The sequence below is a fragment of the Strix aluco genome, chromosome 1 (genome assembly GCF_031877795.1).
Source record: "Strix aluco isolate bStrAlu1 chromosome 1, bStrAlu1.hap1, whole genome shotgun sequence".
NCBI classification, from domain to species: domain Eukaryota; kingdom Metazoa; phylum Chordata; class Aves; order Strigiformes; family Strigidae; genus Strix; species Strix aluco.
In genome coordinates this window covers 96,859,446-96,884,057 of record NC_133931.1, presented here as the reverse complement: position 1 = coordinate 96,884,057, position 24,612 = coordinate 96,859,446, and the positions used below count along the sequence as shown (strand labels likewise).

The window sequence follows — 24,612 nt, the reverse complement described above, 5'->3', positions numbered from 1 at the left end:
CCACCGAGGCGTGTCCGCGGCCCCCCCGCGCACGCGCGCAGCCACGCGGGACATTCGCGCCCGCCTGCTGCGTCACGTGACGCCGGTGAGAGGGGCGGGGCCCGCGGCAGGCCCGTCCCACCCCCCGCTGCCCCGCGCCGTCGCCCTGGCGACGAGGCAGAGCGGCCCGACGGCGGTTGGCGGCGGTTGGCGGCGGCGGCGGGCGGGCCGGGGGCTCGGCGGCGGGGGCGGCCGCCCGGCTGGCACCGCCCGCGGCACCGCAGTGAGTGGGCGGCCCGCGCTCGGGGGCGTGGAGAGCGGGAGTGGGGGTCTGTGTCCCCCCGGGGGGTCGGGGCCGGGGCCGGGCCGTTTGGGGCCGGGGCAGCCCCAGGGTCCTACCAGGATGGAGGAGCTGCCGGTTCAGGCTGGAGCGGGAGCAGCCCGGGTCTGTCATCGGTGTCTGGAGAGGACGGCTTCTCCCAGCCTCCAGGCTGACCTACGGTGGGCCGGGTCACGAGTGGCCTTTTCTCGCGTGTCTGAGGAGCTGGCCCGCTCTGTAGTGCCCGGCTCAGGAGCCAAAGCTGTGCTGGGGTGTGGAGCATGTGGAGATGGGGATCCTGCCTGCTGTGGCTTCAGGGAGGCAGGTGCAGGCCTTGACGGCCTGGCATGTTCAGGGTTAATGAGAGAAGGCAAATGTTTATTTATGAGAACCTGGGTGAAATTTCCAGGCCAGGCAGTCTTGAGTTTCACAGCCTGAGTAAGTGAGAGGAGACTCGTGCTCCCCTTTCCACTGTGAGCATATATTAAGGGAGATAACTGCACACTGCTAGGAAATAACTGAATGTCATCAGGTGAAAGTAAAATTGGCATGGAAATGGGCATGTATTGAAATGTACAGTGAGGTGGAGAAGTTGAAAGATGAGTAGTCTGTGTTCCTTCTGGACACTGCCCAAGGCTGGAGACTTGAAAGTCCGGCAGCAGGTCTCACCAAAGCCATTGCTGTTCTACAGCTCGCTGTACTGCTCGTTGCATTGCGGGAAGAGGTTTCACAGTGGTGGAAAGAGGTAATCTTGCTGGCAGCATCCAGGCAGGTCACTGTTGAAACATCCTGAAAAAGTTGGTCTTTGGTTTGAAACCAAAGCTGGTTTAGAACAAAATGAGGGAAAATACTTCCAGCAAACTGGAGTTTCTGATTTTTGATATGCCCTATCCTGAATGCTTGATACAAATAAGTGAAACAAGATATTAGATGTTTGAAGAGACTTTTTTTAAAAAAAAATCTTTAAGGCAGTATATTTGAAAGTACAAATATTTATCGTCGATGTTATTAACTTCTTCCTTGCAGCTGAGTCATGCTTTTAAACAACTGCTGGTCTTTGATTAGAGTAGTGGCTTTGTAGTTAATCTCAAGAAATAGATCCACCTGTCATGGGACCTGATTACTGTCAGCTTTAGTTCACTACAAAGAAGGTTCTTGTAGTAACAGTTCGTTTATTGGTTTGCGGTTGGGTTTTTTTAACTTTTAAAATTTGTATTGGCGCACATTCTGTACTGTGCACTACTGGCAGTTTTGATCATTGAGCGTGGTACCATGCATTGTGAATGGTTTTGGTGATTTCAGCAGTTACTGTAAGCAGGTTGGTGAAAGTGGGTTGTGTTTTGCTTATCTGTGTGGGAGGTCTTTATCGGGTCATATACCTGAGTTTGTATTTTAACTTGAGACTCTGTTTAGCATGCAAACATAAAACTTTTGGTAATGCCTAATACTTGTACAGCAGAAATGCAGATGATTTGCTGTTATTCATTACATTTTGAAATGTTCTTCAGACATCTAAAATAAAGTTGTTGCCAGTGCTTAAAATAAAACACCAGTAATATAGTAAAAGTGAAAATTTGCTTAAATTGCTTAGTACTTGTTCAGATTCTCTATGTTTACACAAATTATTAGATTTTTTTCAAGATACTGTATTTTGTCCTCTATTTGTCCCCTAGTTTAATCCTTTCTTAATCCTACGTGAAGAGATTATGGGCAGTAGTATGTCATTAAGAGTATAAAACAAGCTGTTGTTTACAGTAGGATTTCTTGTTTTCAGTTTGGAAGATGACTGTTAGGACAATTTTACATTTTAGAGCTTCATATCACTGAGGAAATAATATCATATAAGCTTTAGGATGTGAAAGACCACTTCAGAGGCTTGCGTTAACCAGAAGAGCTAGGTCGAGCCCTTGCTTTTCCCCAGGTTGGTGCAAAATAGAAAACTGAACAGCAAATTTGAAAAAAATAGAGACCACAGAGAAAAAATTGCACACGTGAGCTGGATACATGTGGTGCAAAGTACAAAGTGTGCAAAAGTCTGTTGTAGTGAATGTGAATCTCTAAAGCCTTTATATTTTAACTCGCCGTGCTGTGTAATTCCAGTAGGAGCAAAAGAAGCCCCTGTCCCTGATGTCACACCAGGCTGATAAACACAAGTACTTGGCAGCCTTGTTTATCCTAATATCGGTGGACGGTGGCAGTTGGAGTCTTGCAGGATCCAGTGCTGTACTTCTTGGTCAGCAAACCTCTGTCACCTTCCAGCATTTCTTACAGACAGCCGCATGCCATGGCATTGCCATAAAATTAACTGTTTAGTTGTTCACAGAACTCTCTCAATTTGTTTAGATATTTCTATATGAAGGATGAATTCTCTAAAAAGTTGGAGAAGAGCTTAGAGTCAAGGGTGATGCCTGCAGTCCTTTTTTTCTCTGCATTTTGTTAGTTTTCCATTGATGATGTCTCATTATAAGAGTTCCCTCACTTGCCTTTTTTGTTAACTGTAAGTGACCAAGCCAACTCTTTCATGAGAGTCATTAGTGGAACGGCTTAGTGTGCATCAGCGTGGTGGTGAATGTATGTGGTATGTATGATGGTACCTAGATATTGTTGTCAGGGTATGTAGTTTTCATACCTGGTTTTGTGCATTTCCATAGAGCAATTTTGACACTTCCATTTGACAATTGAAGGAGTGTGCTGACATTTCTGTACTTTACTTGATTAAGTGTTTTCATACCCTAAAAATTACAGGATACAGCAGAAAAGGATAAGGCAATAAAATATATTACAGAACTGACAAAATGCACAATTGTGTCTGTGATGTTACATTACATAGGACTTCTGGAGGGAAGAAATACTATATGTGATGTTGTTTCAAGTGCACATGCCGAAATAATAGAATTGGACAAAAGGGGTAATTGTAAAAGCATGTGATTAATTTATACTCCCCAAAATTACTTGGAAAGCTGATAGCATTTAGGCACCAAAATTAAAGGACTTAAAGGTCAAAACTTGAGGTTTCTATCTAGATCTGGGTCTGTTTATGGCAAATACAGAGGTTTTCATCATGGTATTTTGGTTCACTTCATCAGAGAGCAAAAGGTTGGGCATGAAATACATGTGAGTTCTCCACATTTTTAATATATTTAACTCTAGGAGTTCAGGCTAGAGCTGTCTTTGGCAAATATTGCTGAATCCGCTCTGAAACCCATCTCTTAAACAGTGTACAATGATGTTTGTTGAAATGGAGAAATGCAGGCACCCAAATCCTGTTACATTTAACTTCATGTGATATGCCTATGTATACCTATACACAAAATGCATACACAGTTTATCATTGATGATGCTTTAGGTGCAGGTTCTGTGTTTTTAAATTGTGTATTAGAATATTTTCAGAAAGGTTTTGGTTTTGTTTTTTAATATATATATGAAACTGACAATTGATAACTCGCAAGATAGGTATGTAGTATGCATCTTGGAATAAACTCTTGATCATCTGCTTGTTACTGGATTCTACAAATAGTCTTCTTGAAGAAATGGTGTTATTCAAGGTATTAAAGACTAGAGTGCATGCAAACACTTTGGGGAATAAGATACAAAGCTGAATTCTGAGAAAAACAATAGGCTTAAATATATGAAAGTCCAATTTAAAACCCAGTCATAATTTGAATTGTCTATGATTGTTACTCTTTGTTAAATCTCGGTTTTAGCTTTGCTATAGAATATGCTATTAACCAGCGATCTTATTTTACTCTGGCGATGGCTTTTGGAGGGGATGGATAAAAAATTCTGTATATTTTTCACTGCAAAACTGGTGGTTGTAAATTATAATTTGTAAGATTATAAATTGAGATGTCCACTAGGTCACTTGTTACTGGCATCTTGACAGCTGATCTAAGATTCCTCCCTAGTAACAGAAGCAACAGGGAGTAACAAGGTGCATGTTATGACTTCTCCAAGGAAGCAACTTTTCGAGTAATAACAGCTCAGAAACATTGGTGTATTGTCCAGGCAGATGTTTCCTTTACAAGCAGAGTAGTCTACTTGAGAATTCTGCATTCACACTCATAAGAGGCCAGTTTTATTGCTGAATTTTGCCAGGCCTGTAAATCTCAAGCCTGAGGCTTGTTATCAGCTGAATTTGAGATCCTTACTGTGTTTGGACAGCCTTACCAGCCTGAAGCTAATTCTGGTGTAAGGATAAGGACTACAGAATTGCATTCTGAATTCTGCATCTCCTGTAGAGGTAGGCTGACAGTGGATGCCAGTTGATTTGAGCCTTGTTTTGCATTTTCAGAAAGCAGAGGTAAAAGGTAGAGATAACACTGGAATTTGTTTAGCAGTCAGTGGTTTGTTTGTGTTTAAGCGTTTGGGTTATGGTGTGTAAATGGTATAGTGATCAGTTGTTAGTTTTTCCTAGGCCTGCATAAATAAGTGGATGACTACTGTGAGTTTGAGTAAGTGCCTTAACATCAGTTTTTAGGATTGCATCTAGTAGGCAGCTGGTGCTAAGGTTAGAATTAGGATTTGTGTCTAGGACCTATGGGAACTGTCCTTCATATGAAGTGTTGGTGACAGATAGTATTGTGTATAACAAAAGCTAGGGTTCAGATTCAAGTCTCGATCAGGATTCAAATTAAGGTTTGCATGTATTCAAAGATGAAGATTCAACACTGTTTAATGTGAATTCTTTTCCAAATGACAATTCAGGTCTAGTCTTCCGTACCAATGCAGGTGAGCTCTATAGTTCTCTCTGCAGGCCTTGTAAAACTGAACAATAAACTTTTCAGCCATTACTGTGCCTAATCCTGTGACTAGACTAAGAATTCTGTGAACTGCAGAGCAAGGTATCCAAGTACATTTATAACAACTCGATTTACCTTGGTGAAGAATGCAGTGTTTATCTTGCTTCTTCACCTCCCTTCCTCACTATCTTTAAGCATAGTGAGCCTGCTTGCACCACCAATCCAAAACACAGCATTCAGACCCCAGGTTTACCATAGCACCCCGTTCAAAATTTGGGTGGTTCTGTCTATTTTCCCAAACTTCAGCCCTCCCTTTGTTACAGATTAGGAACTTGCTGTCTGCAAATTAAGAATAAGGAGTTCCATCAGAGGACATCAACCTTAAACACACTTTTCTGGTTCTAGGAATTATGACAATAATATTGACTCCCCAGTCCCTGCTTACTCTAATCCTAGACTAGGCACTTCCTGTGGTTTCAAGGATTTAAAGGAACTAGTTATATTGAAGTGTTCTATTTAAAGAACACATACAGATCTGGGAGTTGTTGCTGTTAGATACAAATAGTAGAGTGTGTCTTTCCCCAAATACTGTAAAATTATATATTTCCCCCTTTTTTTTAAGGATCTGCTTGAGAATGACCATGTTCTTCTGTCGTCTTAAACCTTAAATCGAGATCTCAAAGTAGCTGTAATTTGGAGGAGACTAGTGAATATCCTGCTCCATTATGAGAAGACATTCACCAACGTAAAACAGTCTGAAAGAAGATTTCTCTAAGAAAACCAAAGAGCGTATAATCCTTTAATAAAGCAGAAGACATTTAGAATTTCATAAGCTTTTGGCTCTCTGGGTCTTAAAAAAAATGAACCGTTACACAATCATGAAACAACTAGGTGATGGCACCTATGGCAGTGTATTGATGGGGAAGAGCAACGAGTCAGGAGAACTTGTGGCTATCAAAAGGTATGTAATATCTAAATTCAGTAAAGGTACTCACAAAAGCTTAAAGCTTTTCACTTTTAACTTTACTGTTTCTGCCATCTGTGTAGAATAGAAAAAGAAGTTCCTTTTTAGGGAAATTAACATAAAATTTTTTTAATTAAGAAGCTTAACAAGGTGATCGTGGGTCAGACTTCAGTTAACAGATCAGCAGAGATGCATCAGTTTGTATAAATTACTGATTTATATTGGCCTCTAAAATTACATGCTGCTTTTGTTCAAACATGCTTCCTTCTAAAAATGTTTTTAGGCTAACACCAAAGGAAAAGCAAAACTGAATGTGCAGTTGATTAATTAGGGAGTTTGTTTATTTATATGAATAGAAAGAATACCCATCTTAATGGCTAGATTTGAAATACCTTCCCACACCTCCAGATCTTTTTAGGTACTACATTAAGTTTCAGATATTGCTACAGTGATAAATACCAGGTAACAATCTGGTCAGGTAAATAAAGGCTGTCTTCTTGGATGTAATAAAGTTGTGTTGTGTGTAATCATTGGTGTTGTCATACTTACCTAAAAAGAATATTACAAAACAACAAAAATTCTGCTAGAGGACTGGGGAAGTTACCCTACAGAATTACAAACAGGATGTAAAGCGTAAACTGAAATACAAGATGTTGTATGTTGCTGAGATTTTTTTCTCCATTTATGGATTTACTGCAGAAAGATAATTGTAACATAATTGACTGACTTTTGTTTTAAGAATTTCTGAGAATTTCATGTTACTTCATATGCTGCTAGTACTGTTACCTAAATTATTAATATTAATCTAAGCTAAAAAAAAAATCTGCAATTGATTATTTTCATTATTTTTAGGCAAAAGAAACAACATTTTGTGGGAAGTGTTTTTCATTTTCATGATTTCAGGATTTGGAATTCTTTTGTGTGATTTTTATGTTTGGGATTGGGGGGGGGGGGGGGGGGAACAGGACAGTTTTGGTTGAAGATAGGTTTATTTTAAATGGAAACCTTGGGTTTAAATCTCTTCACTCTAGACGCTAGAACTTTACAGAAACACAGCAAATAACATGACATTCCCAACCCTGTCCCAAGATCTGAGCAACAGCAAATATCCATGTTTGTATCTATGCAAGACTTACAAATATCTGTATTACACTGTTATATATAACGATTAGTTTAGAGACTATTGTATGTATGTATGAGTATTGCTAGAAAAAAATGAAACTATTTTTATTTGGTATTCGATACCTTGGAACAGGCTTGTAAAAATGACTGGTCAAGACAAATGCTTAATTATAATGTTAAGCAGTCAAGAAGATATTTTGCAGATTTCAAAAATAAAATTTTCTGGTTTTCCTAGAATGTGCAACTTAGGCACAAAGAGGTGATTTTTCTGATTTGAAATATCCATGTTTTAAGTGCAGTGTCACTAATGCTTTCCTTGTTATTAAGAGCACAATTCAAATGATACAAAGCGATTTTGCCCCTGATGTTTTTATAAATACCTTGGACTATCATGGTCTCTCTGGCTAACTACTCTTCTAAAAATATGTTTGCAATGATTAATCATCGAACACTTAAATTTCTAGCAATTCTAAGAGTTGCATTTGTTTTTAATTATGTTGCTGATGGGTATTCTAGGATGTTTTAAATTGAGTTCAAAATACAGCTAATGCTACCCTTGGAAAATAGCATGTTTAGATTTTTTGTTCTAAAAGGATTCTGTACTGGAAACACTTTATCTCGTATTTGTATTTCAGAATGAAAAGAAAGTTCTATTCATGGGATGAATGTATGAATTTGAGAGAAGTCAAGGTAAAGTGGTGAACATATCGCATTTAAAAATGTGTCCTGTTAGGTTTGCATGAAGGAAAAGGGCATTACAATCTCCAAGCATAAGACCAAACTCTGTGACCTCTTTAAATGGGGGTGACAGGTTCCACACAACCATGGGCTGCTGGCACTCCTAGAGCTCCTGCTGCTTTGTGGAATATCCCACTATTCTCAAGCAGTGGCCGTGTCTCATAGCCAAGCTTCTTGTCTTTGAGAGAAAATAAAGAAATTGATTTTGTTTGTATGTGTGTTTCTGGGTTTTACCATCCTGCTCTTTCATTTTACTGGCAGATTTCTAGGAGTATATCCAGTCCTTGTATTTGGGGCATTTGTAGAAAGCACTGGGAGTTTTGGGTAGCCAAATGATAGAGTAACACTTGAAATCCTTAAATTCCAAGTCATCCCATGGTTCAGGCATCTGATTTTCTGTATATACAAAACTCCATAACACAGGAGTTGGGTATCCATAATTTAGGTTTAACTTATTGGAAATTGCACGTAATCAGTATCTCCAAAAAGAACACCTGTAAGAATTACTGTTCTTGATAGTTTCATAACAAAAGAATTGCTGGGTTTTCTTATTCAGTTCTGTGAGCAAGAGCTGTTACAGCTTCAGAACTGTCTTTCATTGTAGGGAATTAGGTTTTTGTGTTAATCTTCACCCCAGCTATGATGTAATACCCAGAAATAGAAGGTTTAAGATATTATTAATATCATTGCTGCTTTTATTTTGAAATTAGTTTAAATGCTATTTTGTTGTTCTTTGAAACAGAGATTACAAGATAAATATGGACTATCATGGATGTTTTGTAAATTCTGTGTTAGAAACTTTTATGTGTTAAAAGTTTTGTTCTGATAAGGAATCAAAGTCACTGTTGAGTTATCTGAAGCCATATTTTGCTCTATTACAGTCTCTGAAGAAGCTAAATCATGCCAATGTAATTAAATTGAAAGAAGTAATACGAGAAAACGACCACCTTTACTTTGTATTTGAATACATGAAGGAAAATCTCTATCAGTTAATGAAGGACAGGTATGTCTCTTTCACAGAACAAATAGTGCGTCATCATGCTTTATTTAATGAATCTTATGCTATCTTGAAGAACACATTGGAATTTCTGGTTTTGGCTCTTCTTGCAGCCCCACTGATGTGAACAGGAGTTGCTGCACCTGCTTATCTGAGGGTAGAATTCTGCATTGCTCTGCATTACAATGTTGCATATTGTAATGCTTTTGGAAATAACAGTTTGTTCAGTTGTTAACACAATAGTTTGCATGTCTTTGGTGTGTAGAGCCATGAGAGAAATTCCAAGTACTTTTTTTCTTTATTAGCCTTCACTTTAATGTATGAAGGATTGGATAAACACTGTTCTACTTTTGCTCATGGATTTGACTTAAGGTGGGGTTGGTCATCTGCATGTATATGCATGCATGCTCATAAGAAAGACCTATATATGGATTAACTGTGTGACGTTGCGGTCTTGGACAAACAGTACCTAGCAAGGCTTGCAAGGTGGACTTTGGAATAGGACCTTCCTTTTCAATAACATTTTTCTTTGCTTAATTCTTCTGCCTTTAATGTGTGTTTCCTTCAGACATTGCCATGCACCTTTTTCTCCTAACGTGAAAGCTCTTAGGTTCACATCCTGAGGTGGCTGCTAGCGATATTAGCACAGTGTTACCCTACAGCTGAGAAGCATTGCTCTTAGCCAGGATTGCCTTAAGGGTACCACTGGGTAACACACCTACCACAGTACTGCGCTATGCGATCTCTTCCTTGCTACATTACTGTGCGTAAAATGTTCATCTGGTCAAGCACGCTACTGGCCAGCCAGCTTCTACATTGGATCATGAACCTCTCTGCAGAGAAGTCCTTCTGCAGCACTTACAGTAAGTGAAATTAAGGCCTGGCAGCAAGGGAGTTTTGAGATGAGAGCTAGTTGCATCTGTCCTCCTTTGTGCGCAAGACTTGACGGGTCTGTTTTCGTCTGTTCATGATGTGTTGTGCAAAATGAAGAAACAGAAATGTTCTGAAAATACATTTTTTTTTTTAATTATGTGAAGTTTTTAATCTATTTCTTCACAGAAACAAGCTGTTCCCCGAGTCAGTCATCAGAAACATGATGTATCAGATATTACAAGGGCTAGCTTTTATCCATAAACACGGTAGGTTTCATACTAGAGTTAAACTGTGTAGCACTTTTTTAGAGAATAAGATAATGCACAGTAATAACATGAATAAAAATATCTAGCAAAAGCTATTAATTATCTCTAATAAAAATTATTCTTATCTGTTTCAAGTATGGTGTGTCTTTAAACCATACCTGAAGTTACACTTTGTTTTCCTAGAATCATATTTTCCTCTTTCTTTTTGAAAGCATTGGATATTGTTCATACACTGTTCAGTACTTTTTTCCACCTTAGTTACCACATGAATAAACAAACTAAAGAAACTTGTATGCTGTGCTATAGTATGAATTTCTGTTTCCTCAAAAATACCTATGTAAGGACCATCATACTTTACAGATGGCAGTCTCTCCTGTCTTGAGATACTATAACTAATGTGACACCCTACATCTAAAAATTATTAAAATGACTTCACTAAGAAATTCAAACAGTCTCCTTATCAAATACAGCCTGGATTTAAATATTTGAAGAGACGGGACTTTTCTAGGAATTACAAGCACAGTCTGAATAAGAGGTGCTGTATGCTCACAACATCAAAAAGTTTCACATCACTTACAAAACTTTTAATGCTCATGTTTAATATCTGTCTGCAAACTGCATTCTGAAATACTGGTATTAAGCTCCTTTGTATTTAAAAAAGTAGTAATTTACTCTCTTGCTCAACTTTTTTATTTTGTACTTCACATCACATTGGTATCCTTAAAACTTTCCAACGACAATAAAATATTAGCTGAAAATGAAATAAGTGTTCCCAGTGATCTCTGATTGGCTTTCATGTACCCTGGCGAGGCCTGTTGATGAATTCAAATAAATAATTAGTTCTGTTCAGTATTATCAAATACCCAGAAATTGTCATTTCACGTCTTTGTGATCAAGATCACATACTGTTCTCTAATTATTAGCATCTTCTTTTCCTTCCTCGTTTCTACATGAAATAAATGAGAAAATGAGAATTTAAGAAAAAACTTGCCATTTCTAAATTACGATATTCATGGTTTTTTTACCATAAGTGTTTGGGAATGATGGGTATGATAAATTTGAGCATTCACATTTCACTGTAATAATTTCAGCCAATTTCTTATAGTGGTTGTCAGTTTTTTGCATGCAGAAATCAAGTGCTTTATTGTAGCAAGTGAATTTCAATCAAAGTTATTTGTATTATAACAAATTGTGCATACCAATTATACAGCACAATTTATTTGCTTAGCGACTTAACCACTGTCCAGGTATATAGGTGCTTAAGCCATCAGCAAGTATGAAAGAAACTTTATGTGCCTGCATTACTAATATTAGCATTCCTGAGCAGAATTTTGGTATCTTCTGTATGTCTGTGTCTGCAGATCGTTGTCACAATGATAAATAAAGTAGTTAAAAAATCGTTCAAGGAATTTTATAAATCAAGTAAGTGTCAGATGCTCAATTTTCCATTATCCAAAACTGATAAAGCAGTTGTAGTTTTTGCAAAGATTTCATTCTGAAACTGGTTTGTTATTTGATATTGCTGCAATAGCCAATTCATTTTCCTTCGTGTATTAATGACAGTTTACATTTGTTAATTTAAGAACACTTGGTGTAATAATCACTGGAGGGAGAATGTGTGTGCTTGTTGGGGGGAGGGTTACCATCCTTTTATGTTGAATTAAAAAAAAAAAAAAGAAAGAAAAAAGCTATATTCTTCCAAAACATCCCAAAGTGAATTTTTGATTACTGTATTAGAGGTTGCTGTTAAAATAAGTGATGACACAATAATTTCCCATTCTTTTCTGTCTGGTCTTCTATAGGATTTTTTCATAGAGATATGAAGCCTGAAAACCTTCTCTGTATTGGACCAGAACTTGTGAAAATAGCAGATTTTGGTTTGGCTAGAGAACTAAGATCTCAGCCACCTTATACAGATTACGTTTCTACCAGGTGGTAAGTATATTAAGAAGCTAATACGTTATCTTAACTAATTACCTTTGTCTTACCCTTTTCCTCTATCTATTATTTCTTTCCATCCTGATAGGTACCGTGCTCCTGAAGTTTTGCTAAGATCATCTATTTATAGCTCGCCTATTGATATGTGGGCAGTTGGCAGCATAATGGCTGAATTATACACACTAAGACCTCTTTTCCCAGGCACAAGTGAAGTAGATGAAATCTTCAAAATTTGCCAAGTATTAGGGACTCCGAAGAAGGTAAGACTTAGTAAAACTCACACAACTGTATCTTAAAAAAAAAAAGTTAAATAAAATTAGTATTATAGAACATTGAATGTTATCTGTCTTTCAGAACATACATATAAATTATTGTTTTAGTAAATTTCCTGCAGACTTAAGGTTTTCACAACAGTATTTCTTTTAAGCTTCCCTTAAGACACATAATGCTAGTCTTTTGTTGCATATTAGCATCTGTTATGTATCATACTATTATGTGTAGCCTTGCTTTCCTCTGATGAAAGCTGGATAAAGTTGTTTAATTTAGTTATTTAAAGCTATGCATATTGGACAGAAAATCAGAAGCCTCCTAGGATTTCATTTTGCCACAGCCAATTTGCTTTCCTTTCCTGAAAGTAATTCTTCTAGGGTGGCACCCAGAATTTGGAGCTTCTAGAAGATACCATAAATAAGACAGATTATGCTTTTCTTATGTTTAAAGCATAAAGGAAACGATCTCAAACACAGATATCTCATAAATATTATTAGCAATAAGAAGTAATGGAGGAAAAATTACAGTATTTTAGAGAGGAAACAATTCTTTTCAATTATTTTCTGGATGGGCTAAATACTTTAAATGTTTAGAATTACAAGGAAGGTTTGGGTAGTGCGTATAAAAATGTATGCAATTATATTCAATTAAAAAGTTGTTTTAGCAAATGGATATATGAATATGCAAGAAAAGAATAAGCTTACCATCAAAATTTTGAATAAACTGAAAAAATCATATAAATATTGTTTGGAGAATAAAGTAAGAGATGGCAGATGTATATCAGTACTTTATGGGTGCAAACAGGACTCTGTGAAATAGTTGACTGAGCAGAGTCTCTAGATCTAAAAAAACGAAGGGTGGGAGAGAAAAACATCAATTTCGTTAGTGTTCTACTGATACAAAATATAGCATGATTCTTGTCCAGTAAAGGAGCTGTTATCAATAGAGAAGTGAGGAACAGAAAACTTAAAACAGAAATACATTAAGCTTAGCTAGGAACATGTAGAGCTTGAAGTGGTGGGAAAACATCCAAGAGAACATACTGAGAAGCAGGTGCAAACTCATGACAGAGCAGAGTAAAAGGTCAGAGGTGAGGAGTTATAGATGATCGGTTGTGGAAGTGAAAATTGTGTCTAGAGGACTAAGTGGAAATTGCTATGACGTGTAAAACAGTGCTTGTTATGACAATTGTGCATCAGAAAAAATGTGTAATATGAGCAGTATTTTAGGACTTGAGTTTTCAAACACAGATGTTAAGTTTCTTAAGCAGCTCACAAGTCTAGGATAGTAAGAAGAACATTTTGATGTATGTTAAGAATATCTGTGAAAGAGCAACATACTAGCTTCTGGAACATTTTCAATATATAGCATAAATACTTCTGGAAGCACAGGGAGATCAGAGAGAGATTTTCACTGTGTGTGGTAGCAGAGCAGCACTGAGCTGACTGCTGTTTTTTCTCTAACCTTAAAAGTATCTGAACAGAAGCAAATCATGACTGTTTATACTCTGTCTTTCCCTGACTAGCAAACTGCCAGGGAAAGCAGGCAGTGTTACCAGCTGAGTATTTCAGAGAAAACTGTTGCTTCTTTTAAAGACCCTAAGGGTTAGAGACACGGTAGGTCAGGCCCCTGGGATCAGGAAGCTGTAATTAGTTCCTTTGTGCCCCTGTCATCTGCTGGGCAGACTTGGGAATTTTATGTCCTTATGATGATGCTAAGGCATTATTCAGGGAGATCACTGTGTAAGAAGAGTACTTAAATATTATGATAGGAATTATCACAACAAATGATGCATTTGTTACAAGTGAAGTACTGTTCTGCATTCTGAAAAACATAAATGGTTATTTGAATAGTCTGGTTTTGCAGATGATTTTACAAATAAATTGGTTTTTTGTTCTTTTCAGAAGTATATTTTAATTTATTCCATTATCCTGCAATAAGGAATTACAGGAATTATTCCCAGAAACTATCTTCATTCCAATTAGCCCTCCTTTGTTTTAGTCCATAATACCTAACTAATGACATCTGTGAGTTTGGTTTTTTTAAATAGTGACAGGCAACTATTTTGTTTTATGAATGTTTGCTTTATTTATAAAATGTTGCTTTATTTATTTTATAAATAAAGCAATAAATTGCACTATTCAAGTACTGGCAGTGATGGTACACTTGTAGTACGCCAATTTAATGAAAAAGCTGGTGATGATCTGAAAAGGAGAGATTAATGAAACACATTTTCGTTAGTTGAAGTTGGCAATGGCACCTTAAATAATTCCAAATTCTTTTTTTCAATAAATTGAAATGTATTTTTCATTTTTGCACTTGTACTATTTTCACTGTATCCCCGTACTTCACCAGCAACACACAGCCCTTGCTACTTTGTTCTAAATAGTTCCTTGATCACTACCTCTGGCAGACAGAATGTCACCAACTCCAATAAAGGAGGAATATGCAGCAGAGGAGGAAAGGGTTTATCTCCATTAATTTAAATGAACAAATTATTCTCTGAGGTGGAATAGGAAGTCACTTGAAGTCTTGAAACTTACTTTAACCAGACTTGGTTTATAATTACATTTGAGTTCTTTGATTACCATAGACTGTGTTAACAGAGCTGAAAGTGTTGTACATTAGACACGTAATAGCTAACGTGGTATCTTAAGACCAAATTCTATCAAATCAATTTACTCTCTCCACAAAGCTTGTTACACTGCTACAGAAGAAGAAGCACTAATATCGTACATTTTCTGCAGTAAGGTTTCTGATGCTGTCCCTCAACATTCTCATCAGTATATTTATATAAACAAACTGCATGATCAGTGCATACCTGTTTTGAAAGCCTTATTCAAAGAGTAAGCTTTTCTGGTTCACATTCAAAATGAAAGATAGATTGAATAGGACTCTTGAGTGGTTCTGCATCTGATGAAATTTTAAAATTGTATTAAAGGCCTTCTGATGGAATAGATTTTACTTCTTAAATTGGTAGATAGCAGGCTGGGGAGGATTGAGTATGTTAGAAGACAAGATTAGAATTCAGTTTCTTTATAAAATTAGAGATGTAGCTTTAAAAAAATTTCTTTAATAGTATGTAGAGTGCTGTACTTAGGCAGGAATAATCAGCCTCATAAATATTTGGGGATAACTATCCAGCTAACACATCTGTAGAAGAGAATGTAGGAGCTACATAGTGCATTGTATGTCAACATTGCCACAAAGACAAATACCATACCAGTGTATAGAGAAAGGAGTATTGTCTGCTGATGTATGAACTATTCTTTCTGTTCAACTTGCTATATTATGTCCAGTTTAAAGTTTTTCCTTTCAAGAGAGAAAGTTCAGAGTCCAGAGAAGAAGAAAAACTTTAAAAGCTTAGACCCAGGAATTCAATCATTTGGCTTTCTTTTCTATACAAAGGAAGACTGGAAGACAGGAGAAGAAATACACCTTCTAATATATAAAAAAGCTGTTCTAGAGAGAAGAAAGAAATAGTCCTTCTTGGTATCCATGGATGTTAGCATACTCAGCAAAGGTCTTTTACAGTCATAAGAGGACTAACCTTGAGGAGAATTAAGCTCTAGAATAAGGCTGTTTAGAGTGGTTATGGACTGCCAGAAACTGGAAGCTTTTTGAGACTGACACCTGTCAGGAAGGGACAAGGGCATGGACTAGATGATCTCTTGTAGTCTTTGATAATCCTATGGTTCTGTATTGAAACAATGCCATTATTAAGCAATGAAGGACCTTAGGGTTTGCTATTGGAGAGTTAAGCACTCCAAAAAAAAAAAAAAATGTTCATCTGGTGGTCATGGCTTTTTTCTGTTGCAATAGTGTCCAGTTGTAATTTAATCACTGACTATCTTAACGATGGAATCAGTGTTATATTGTATAGGCTGCATCATGGTTATACAACTATGGTATGCTGGGTGGAAGGGCCTCACCTCTACTATTCCCATAAAGAGGGAACATTGAAGTCAGCTGTTTGAGCTCATTTCTGTGGTAGACGGGATGTTCAATACTGCCGGTACTGCTGCACTCTCTTCTTCAGATAGAGTATGTCCAAGTATAGTATCCACAATGATGGTTCCACCTTTTGCCTACAGGAGAGTTTGAGAAGGACTGCCCTTGGAGACTGATGCTGCATTCACTGGTGGTGTAAGAATTGTAATGGAAAATAGGAATGCCTGTCTTCCGCTATATAGGAAGGAGCTACACAGACCAAGCGTGACTCAAGCTGCATAAAATTAAATTTGATCTAATACCTCAAAGATACATAGTCCTTGTCTTTTTTTGGTACTCATTTTTCTTTCCTTTGAAACAGAGTGACTGGCCAGAAGGATACCACCTTGCTTCTGCCATGAATTTCCGTTTCCCACAATGTGTCCCCATAAGCCTAAAATGTCTCATCCCAAATGCAAGTAATGAAGCAATACAACTTATGAGTGATATGCTGAACTGGAATCCAAAGAAGAGACCTACAGCAAGTCAGGTCTGAGCACCTGAATGATTAAGTATAAGACTGAATTTTCTTGCATTGTTAAAAAACTGTAGATACAGAAACCAATTGATTGTCATAACACTGATGGCCAGAGCAACATCTCCTCATTTTGAACTCTCTGATAGGAATGAGACCGAGTAGTGAGGAGAGAAAGTTCTAAACCTGTCTCAGCAGACATCATAAACTCTTTAGTTATTTCTGCAATGTTGTCTTCTGTATTGGCATATTCTAAAATTTTCTCTGTCCAGAAAATTCTGAGCTGCAGGTTTCCTGTGTTGTCACTGTAAGTCACTTCTGCCACCTTCTTTTTCCTCCCCCATCTGTATGAAGGAGGATATTGAAAATTAAGCTTTGCTTTTTGTGAAATTGCAGATGGAATGCAGTATGGAAGAGCAAAGGATTATTTTTACTTGGAAATCAGACGTAAACTGTACTGTGATAACTTTGTGAAGAACATACCACTAGGTCACAAAGGTCATAGTTAATTTTAAAAAGCATATTTCAAGGACTAAAGATGGTTACATTCTACTGGGCTTTTTTTGGTGGTGGTTTTTTTGTATTCATACCTAATACAATCCTATTCAGAAAGTATAAAAGGGGAATACAATTGGGAAAGAAAAAGGACATATTGCAGGTTATCTTAGGTGGATGTAATGTAAGTGATTCAGAAGTGGTTAAGCAGATGGTACCAAGTAGAGCAACCATTTCTCTCCACTTATGAAAGCAAATAACCAGCTTTTGCCCAAGTGAGTTGTCAAGGAAGCAGCTGCAGCAGTTGTGTAATCCACAACCAAAAGGGAGAGTTCAGTGCATATACATGGAAATGTGTACAAAGGCAGCAATTCTCAAGTGCAGCTGAGGCAAAACATCTCTTTGTTAGTTCTCAAAGAGTAGGATCCTACCCAGAAGGAGTAGCAGAGTGTGTTGTTTTGACATAGGAGGAGCTGTGTTAGTAAGGTATGTCCATGCTGTGCATCTGGCGGTGAATACAAAAAGGTCAGAGAAAAAGAATGAAATACACATCTGCCTGAAGACAGACCCTGTAGTTTCCTAATAACCACCATGAAGGCACAGCAAGCACAGTGAGTGTGCTTCAAAGCAAAACAAAACCAGGAAAATCTGGTGATAAGAAAATGAAGGAGAAACTTTGCTCATTAGCATCCTCTAACTGTAAAACCCATACATTAATATTAATCATCACACTTCTGATTTTTTTTAATATAAAAAAAAACCACTATTCATTGAGTTGCCAAAACATAGCTAGCAGTGGAAACGTAATAAAGCATGTGGTGAAGGGAGTGGAGGCTACCTGTTCTAAGACTGAAATCTGTTACTGCATGAATATAGGATGGTGTTGAATGTAAAATGCACCTCAAAACACAGACTCCACAAAACCTAGACATAAAGGAGGGAAAGAAAGGACACAGCTGCTGTAACATGTACAAGTCAATCCATCTTACTAAATTATATGATGGGAAGAATTTAAAATACCGAACTGACAGTTATCAATACACACTGTTTGCATATGATCTCATTATGCATCCATCTTGCATCTGTGCTGTAGAGCTTGCTCAAATGCTTCAGAAACATGCTTAGATCCTTGATGAGGTTACCAAAGTCAACTTTTTGAAGTAAAATTACTATGTTTTATCTTTTTCTCCAGGCTTTGAAGTACCCTTACTTTCAAGTTGGCCAAGTTTTAGGACCTCCTCCACAATATCTGGAGAAGCAGACTCCTGTAAAATCAGTTCAGCCAACAGAGTCAAAGCCAATTTTACCTAAACTGGAAGCTGTATCCAGGCCAGAGCCTCTGTCTTCACCTGAAGTACCTGACAACACACAGTCACAGCCCCTGTCAAAGGTTAACCACCAGCCTCTGCAGCAAATTCAGTTGCCTCAGAATACAGCTAACCAGCAAGTACCAAAACAGCAGCAGCCACAGGCACAACCATTTTTTCCAACTGTCAATAAAAACTCACCGCCAGTAAGTCATCTTTGATAAATACTTAGGTGGTTTTATTAAAAGTTCTTACTATATTCAACCAGGCAATCCCTTGAAAATTGTCATCCTTTTTACTAGAGGAAATACAGATAGACAATTAAGGACTTATTAAGGATATAACTGCCCACTTACTGAAATTTTACAGCAAACCAGAATAATAGATTGCTTGTAACAACAATGTATGTTCATTTATAATAGCCTTTACTGACATACTTATGCAGTAATGTAGTTACAACAGCTATTGTTTATTGACCTTTGAGAAACAGTTCACAAAAGTGTTGTTAGTATATGGTAGAAAAGTGGAAAGGGAGAACTTCGACTGCCTCAAGCAGGAAAATACCTGAGAAAGTTCATCCGATTCCTAAGCTTGTAAGAATTTAACACGTAATATTTTTAGAAAGATTAATATTAAGCTTTGGTTTCTAATCATTTTGCTTTCCACTTATACTCACTGAACTACAATATAAAGTATGTTAAAAACAATAGGTATTCAGAAAATACTGGGCAAAAAACTACAGTCAGATGAAAGGATGGTTTTATAATCTAATAATTTCTTTCAAAGAGAATGTTAAGGAAAGGCCTGACTTATTTGCTGTATCTACCCTGGGGCACTCCTAAACCCTGAGCGTGATTGCCATGAATGCTGTGCACTGCTGTGCCCTACTTCTTGAAAGTTCATCTACCACTGTTGAGAGCATGAGTTCAGCAAGATACCAGTAGCAGAGGCTGAGCACTGAACTGGGTCTGCAAACAGGGTGTTATCTTCACTGCTTCAGATAGATCTGAGCAATTTAAGGATGACAGTCCAAAAGAGCTATACTCAAAATACCTGCCATCATTATTGTTACGTTTTGTGCCCAAACGCCTTGAGACTATGACCAAAATAGGCATAACACAATGGGAAAAATTCTCTCAAAGTTCTTAAGCAGTAGTCAGGAAGTGAACTAGATACAAAATATAAAATTTTAGAATAGAATTGAAGCTTTTTTTTCCTATTTAAAATAGAAACAAGCAGCTAGTGGCCCTCAGAATGGTGCAGTAGGTCCTAAAAGCTGCAGAAGACGATGGGGTCAGACTTCAGTAAAGGCAGTGGATAGCTGGGATGACTTGGATGACACTGAATTTGGAATGTCATGTTCAAAGAAGCCTAGCATTTCACTGTTAAAAGAAAAGAAAAACAAGGAATGTATTTTTAGGTAAGTCCTATAATTATAAAATCACATTTTTTTGTGTGTAAACAGTGTTCAGTAGATTTATAGATTAAGACAAATCTGCTAAAATTTAAGTCACCAAAATTCTGCAAGAATGCAAAGAGCTGTATGAGCGGACCGGCTTAGGGTGTGGTGTTGATATAGCACCAGTAATATCCAAACTGAATCATATTTGTTTTCAGGCACTCTATGGATTAGGTGTTCGTCATGTTATTAAGAAACTGTGTGTTTTACTAAAATCAGATACACTAACTTCATCTCCTTTGTCGGTTAAATTTGCTACTAAGTTCTGCCACAGTTATCCATGTTTGCTCTTATTCCGTAGTGTTGGATACACTTTTTTCTTCAGAATCCCAGATCAAACTCTCATGAGGTATGAGATTTGGCCGTTACTTTGGGGGAATAGATTCTATTGATGAGAGTAGGATAAGAGAAGAGCACTGTACTCTTCAGGCTAGGGTCAGCCTGTAGTATTCTGAGCTGGAGTTGTTGGTCACATTGTTTGAACATTTTGATTTTTCAGTGTGCCAGAACCAAAAGCTTCATGCTGCATCCAGCCAGGAGGGGAAAATAAGGCTCCGATGGGAAATGATTCTGGAAGATCAAATACATCAGCAAAACAGTACTATCTAAGACAATCAAGATACCTACCTGGTAAGGGTAAAAGTCAATACATATAGAAAATGCAAGCTGTCAACAATCTACATAAAGTACATTTAAACTTTATATTTCACTGGATAATTTCGCTTTTCCTAACCAGGCTAAATTTTCAAGTTTTGGACTAAATGCCTTTCCCAGAACATATCACAACTGATGCGGAAATTCCTGGTTATGTAAAGGTGGAAGGGAGCTCAACACTGCTTGTACACCACAGAAGTTCACAGGCCCTCTTATGTTCGTAAAACCCTCAGTAATATGAATCCAGCATCTCTTGGATTTCTAGGAATATATGCTGATCGACCCATAAGCAAGTGTATCTATCTGAGCACTAAAGAAACTACCCATATATATACCCTATATATAGTGCATAGTTCTGTTTTTCAGTGTCAGGAGGTTTGGGGGTTTTTTTAACTTAAAGTTCTGATAAGCACAGTTACCCCTCTCAGTAGGAGGTGTTAGAAGTATCAGCCACTCACACTAGTAGGAATTCACACACTTCCCTTCCCAAGGCAGTCATCCTCCTTGAAAACAAATAGCTTAGTCTAAATGTGGGTGATTTTATCAGGAAAAGAACATGAAATATTGTAATTGCTAGGAATAAGAACGGGAAGGAGGAGAAAGTAAAAGGAATGTTTCCATCGGTTAGTATTCTGAATATATTCTATAATCAGACAATTTCCTTGGGGTCTCAGTATCTTTTCTTTATTACCATGATGGTTTGCACAATTACAGTAAGTGTATCATGACTTCTCCTGTAATCCACATGTGAGACTCTAGGTGGCTCACAGAGGAATTCCTGTTTGTCAGGAGAGTAGCATTGTTACAATGTATCACTAATTTCTCAGGAATTCATTAGGCCAGTGATGACTTCTGAATATGAAATCACTTACTGGGTGTTAAATAGGAAGCCCAAAGACTCAACAGTTTAAATCCAAAAGAAAAAAAGAAAAAAAAAAAAAAAGAAAAAAAGAGGGGAAGCTTCCCTGTCTAAAGGTAACACAAATGGAAAGTTCATCTATATTTCTTACCTTTTTTTAACCATGCTTCTGATGCCTCTCTGGTTTTAGTAGAATTTTCAATGAGAAAGTCATAAATACATATTTAATTTCAGCACTTAAGAGAATAATAGCTCCAAGGAGCATATTTGTAATTTATCCCTATTGCTTTAGTTCTGTTACCACTAGATCTGGGAGCTGCTTTCATGCTGTGTAATCCCATTAACTCTTGTAATGCTCATAACATGCTGAAGTACCAGGAGCCTCTTTGTCCTACTTTTGAACTTATCCCTTGAAGAAACAGTTTATTTTCAGCCCTGAGAACCCTAGTGTTTGATAGGTATTTGTAATTTGTATTAACTGTTTGAGAGTCAAAAGTATCAATAATGAGATTATGGTTTTATAGAAACCAAGTAACTGTACTAAAAAGGCTTTTAAAAGTTCTCTTGAAAGCATGAAGAGAATTGTTCTTAAATCAGTGTCTCCAGTTTTCGTGGTTTGGCTGAAAAATCTAACCTAATCAATGGACACTGTTCTTTTACATTAATGGTGTTTACACTATACCATAAGTAATTCAGTGTTGTTTTACTGTTCTAGAAATGTCCATTTTTCATTGTTTGAATTATGTTTGAAAATTGATATTTATAACATTTTCCATAATTTGTTTTCTAAGGTGTAAACCCTAAGAGTGTCTCTTTAGTAGCGGTCAATAAAGAAGGATCACATGGAACCTGGAACAACCAGTTGTTTTCTAAACCACTGGCACATGGAGGAGTGACTTTCAACAGAAATACTACAGGTAAAAGTGTAATTAAAAGTGGTCACATTATATCTCATCATACTTTATTTAATTAATTTAGTTAAGACAATCTGGTTTAACTTCTGTTGTCAGGCTTAGCCTCTAAGCTAACATTTTTTTTTCTTGCTTTAACAACAGACTCTTAAAATAACAACTTCACATGCAAACTATGTATTTTGCTTTCAGAGTATACAGGAAGTATAGACCAGCCACTATTAATAAAGTTCTGTCAAGATAAATTTTGTCCATAATCCTCTTAGACCATTATTTACTGTGTTAATTTAAGCAAATAGTTTGACCTCATTACTGCCTGGTCAGTGTGCTGTGGAACACTGTCAAACAGCAGTCTCGCATATGAAAACAAGATGGTGGGTGGTGTGCACATGTAATAAAAGCCTAATATTCTAATCATGTCTTTTAACAATCTACTAGCCTTGTCCTGAATACTTTGCTGCATGAAAAGTTCCCTTATTTTCAGCAAGGAACTTGCAGTAGAATACCTTTTGGTACTGTGTTTTGTGAAGAACTTTATTACCAGCATTTTGCAGAGTGAAGACTAAGACTAGTTAAATGGCTTATCTAAGATTTCACTGAGGAAAGCATCAGACTCAAGACTAAAATCTATCTTCTGACCACCAAGCTCTATACTTTAAGTACGCAGTCCCATCACACGGGTATGGGAGGTTACCTTGTTAACAACTTTGCAGCCACTGTCCATGAGTCACAAGCATGAGTCACTCCCAAATACTTTAATGCCAACAAACCACCTAGCCTCACACGCTTGTACAGAAAGAGTTTCAAGTTTGTTGACATATAGCTGCCACACCCTTTTTTAAATAGAACTTTAGTAGCCATTCCGTAGTGTCAACAAACCTGATTTTCCCTCTGAAAGTCAGGGGAGGTATAAGTTGTCCATCCGAAATTATGTGAGAGATTTTAGGAAGTGTTAAAATAACAACACCTACCAGAATTTTGATGGAATAGAACAGACTTTTTAAAGCAGTCATATGTACTTTTTTGTTTTACGAAATATAGTATCTGGGTGCCTCAGAATTCATTAATATATTCATAAAATAGTCTTGCAAGGGAATTAGGCACAAAAAGGCAAAGAGCTGTTTCCAGAAGTATGCGTTAATAAGCTAGACATCTACCTACTGAATTGCACTGAAAATTAAGATGAACGCTAATGCTAAAAATCAGTCCTTTGTCTTACTGGCTTACTTTGGATATCTACCAAAAGTTTAAAGAAAAAGAAAGTAAAACATTATTTTGTAAGTTCAAAAATACTTGGTATTATTTCCATCGGTATCTTAAATTGCATGTGATGTTTCATATACTGGGGAGGCAACAACATTTAAGACAGACACACATGAAACTAGGATAGCTGGCGCACCAATCACAGAAATACAACACAAGTAAATTATGTATGTTTTTTATTTTTTTCATATTGACAAAATTGAAAGTTGACACTGTGCTGTTTACTGTTTAAATAACTATGTTTAGTTTATTTAAGTGCTTTTTGCCTTCCTCCATCATCCACAACATTGCCCTATGGTGAAATAATAAGAGCAAATAGTTATAAATGCATTATTTATAAAGAATTGTGAGGTTATGTTCAGTCAACTTTGCAGATACACCTGAGTGCTTAAACTTGTGATTTATGTATTTGTATGACTGGAATGTGATTGCATTGTTGGTTAATCACATTTTTATTCCATTATTAGAAAGGACTTTGTAAAGTAACTTGTTAGAGTAACATTTCCTGCTTGAGAAAACATAGGAATGAGCCGTTATAGTTACAAAAATGTTGGATTTTTATTCTTTCTTGCTTTGTTTTCCCTCATTTCTTTTACATCACCTAGCCAGGTTCTTCATACGCTTTTTCTAAAGTTCTGTCTTTCCATCTTTTTCTTCCTTTCCTTTTCCTTGTCTACAGATGAGAACTTAATTATACCTATTGAAAAGCTATCATGCAAAGAAAGGTTGAATGAAAAATTAGAGGATCCAAAAGGTAATTTATAGTAATTATAGCCTGGTTCTTTGCACATTTCCTATTTACGTTTTACATTTTCTTGTAAAAATTGCACTTACAATGCAGTTTCCAGATGATCATATACTTCATTTTCAGTTGTAATCTGTTTTGTCAAGCCTTGCTGTCTTCATTGTGACTTCTTCTGGACTCTTGGAACTTACTGTGCTTTAAAAGAGAGTATTTTATTACCCTAATTATAATCCACAGCATGTCACTGCA

At 37.0% G+C, this 24,612-nt stretch overlaps 1 protein-coding gene across 5 annotated transcripts in view; it reads left to right on the top strand.

Moving 5' to 3' along the window:
* Nucleotides 1-170: 170 nt before the first annotated feature.
* MAK (male germ cell associated kinase) overlaps nt 171-24,612 on the top strand; it is a 32,291-nt gene continuing 7,849 nt past the window's right edge. The window contains exons 1-14 of one of the 5 annotated variants that reach the window (XM_074828235.1): nt 171-262; nt 5,660-5,998; nt 7,759-7,813; nt 8,743-8,864; nt 9,918-9,997; nt 11,800-11,932; nt 12,024-12,195; nt 16,518-16,685; nt 18,358-18,678; nt 19,702-19,892; nt 20,233-20,280; nt 20,431-20,561; nt 22,236-22,361; nt 24,298-24,372. In XM_074828235.1, the coding sequence (XP_074684336.1) occupies nt 5,898-5,998; nt 7,759-7,813; nt 8,743-8,864; nt 9,918-9,997; nt 11,800-11,932; nt 12,024-12,195; nt 16,518-16,685; nt 18,358-18,678; nt 19,702-19,892; nt 20,233-20,280; nt 20,431-20,561; nt 22,236-22,361; nt 24,298-24,372 (1,723 nt within the window). In that variant the 5' untranslated portion in view covers nt 171-262; nt 5,660-5,897. Of the gene's footprint in view, nt 263-409; nt 481-1,491; nt 1,617-5,659; nt 5,999-7,758; nt 7,814-8,742; nt 8,865-9,917; nt 9,998-11,799; nt 11,933-12,023; nt 12,196-16,517; nt 16,686-18,357; nt 18,679-19,701; nt 19,893-20,232; nt 20,281-20,430; nt 20,562-22,235; nt 22,362-24,297; nt 24,373-24,612 lie in introns of those variants that run through there. The other 4 variants (XM_074828244.1, XM_074828254.1, XM_074828262.1 and 1 more) reach the window with 4 other exon arrangements.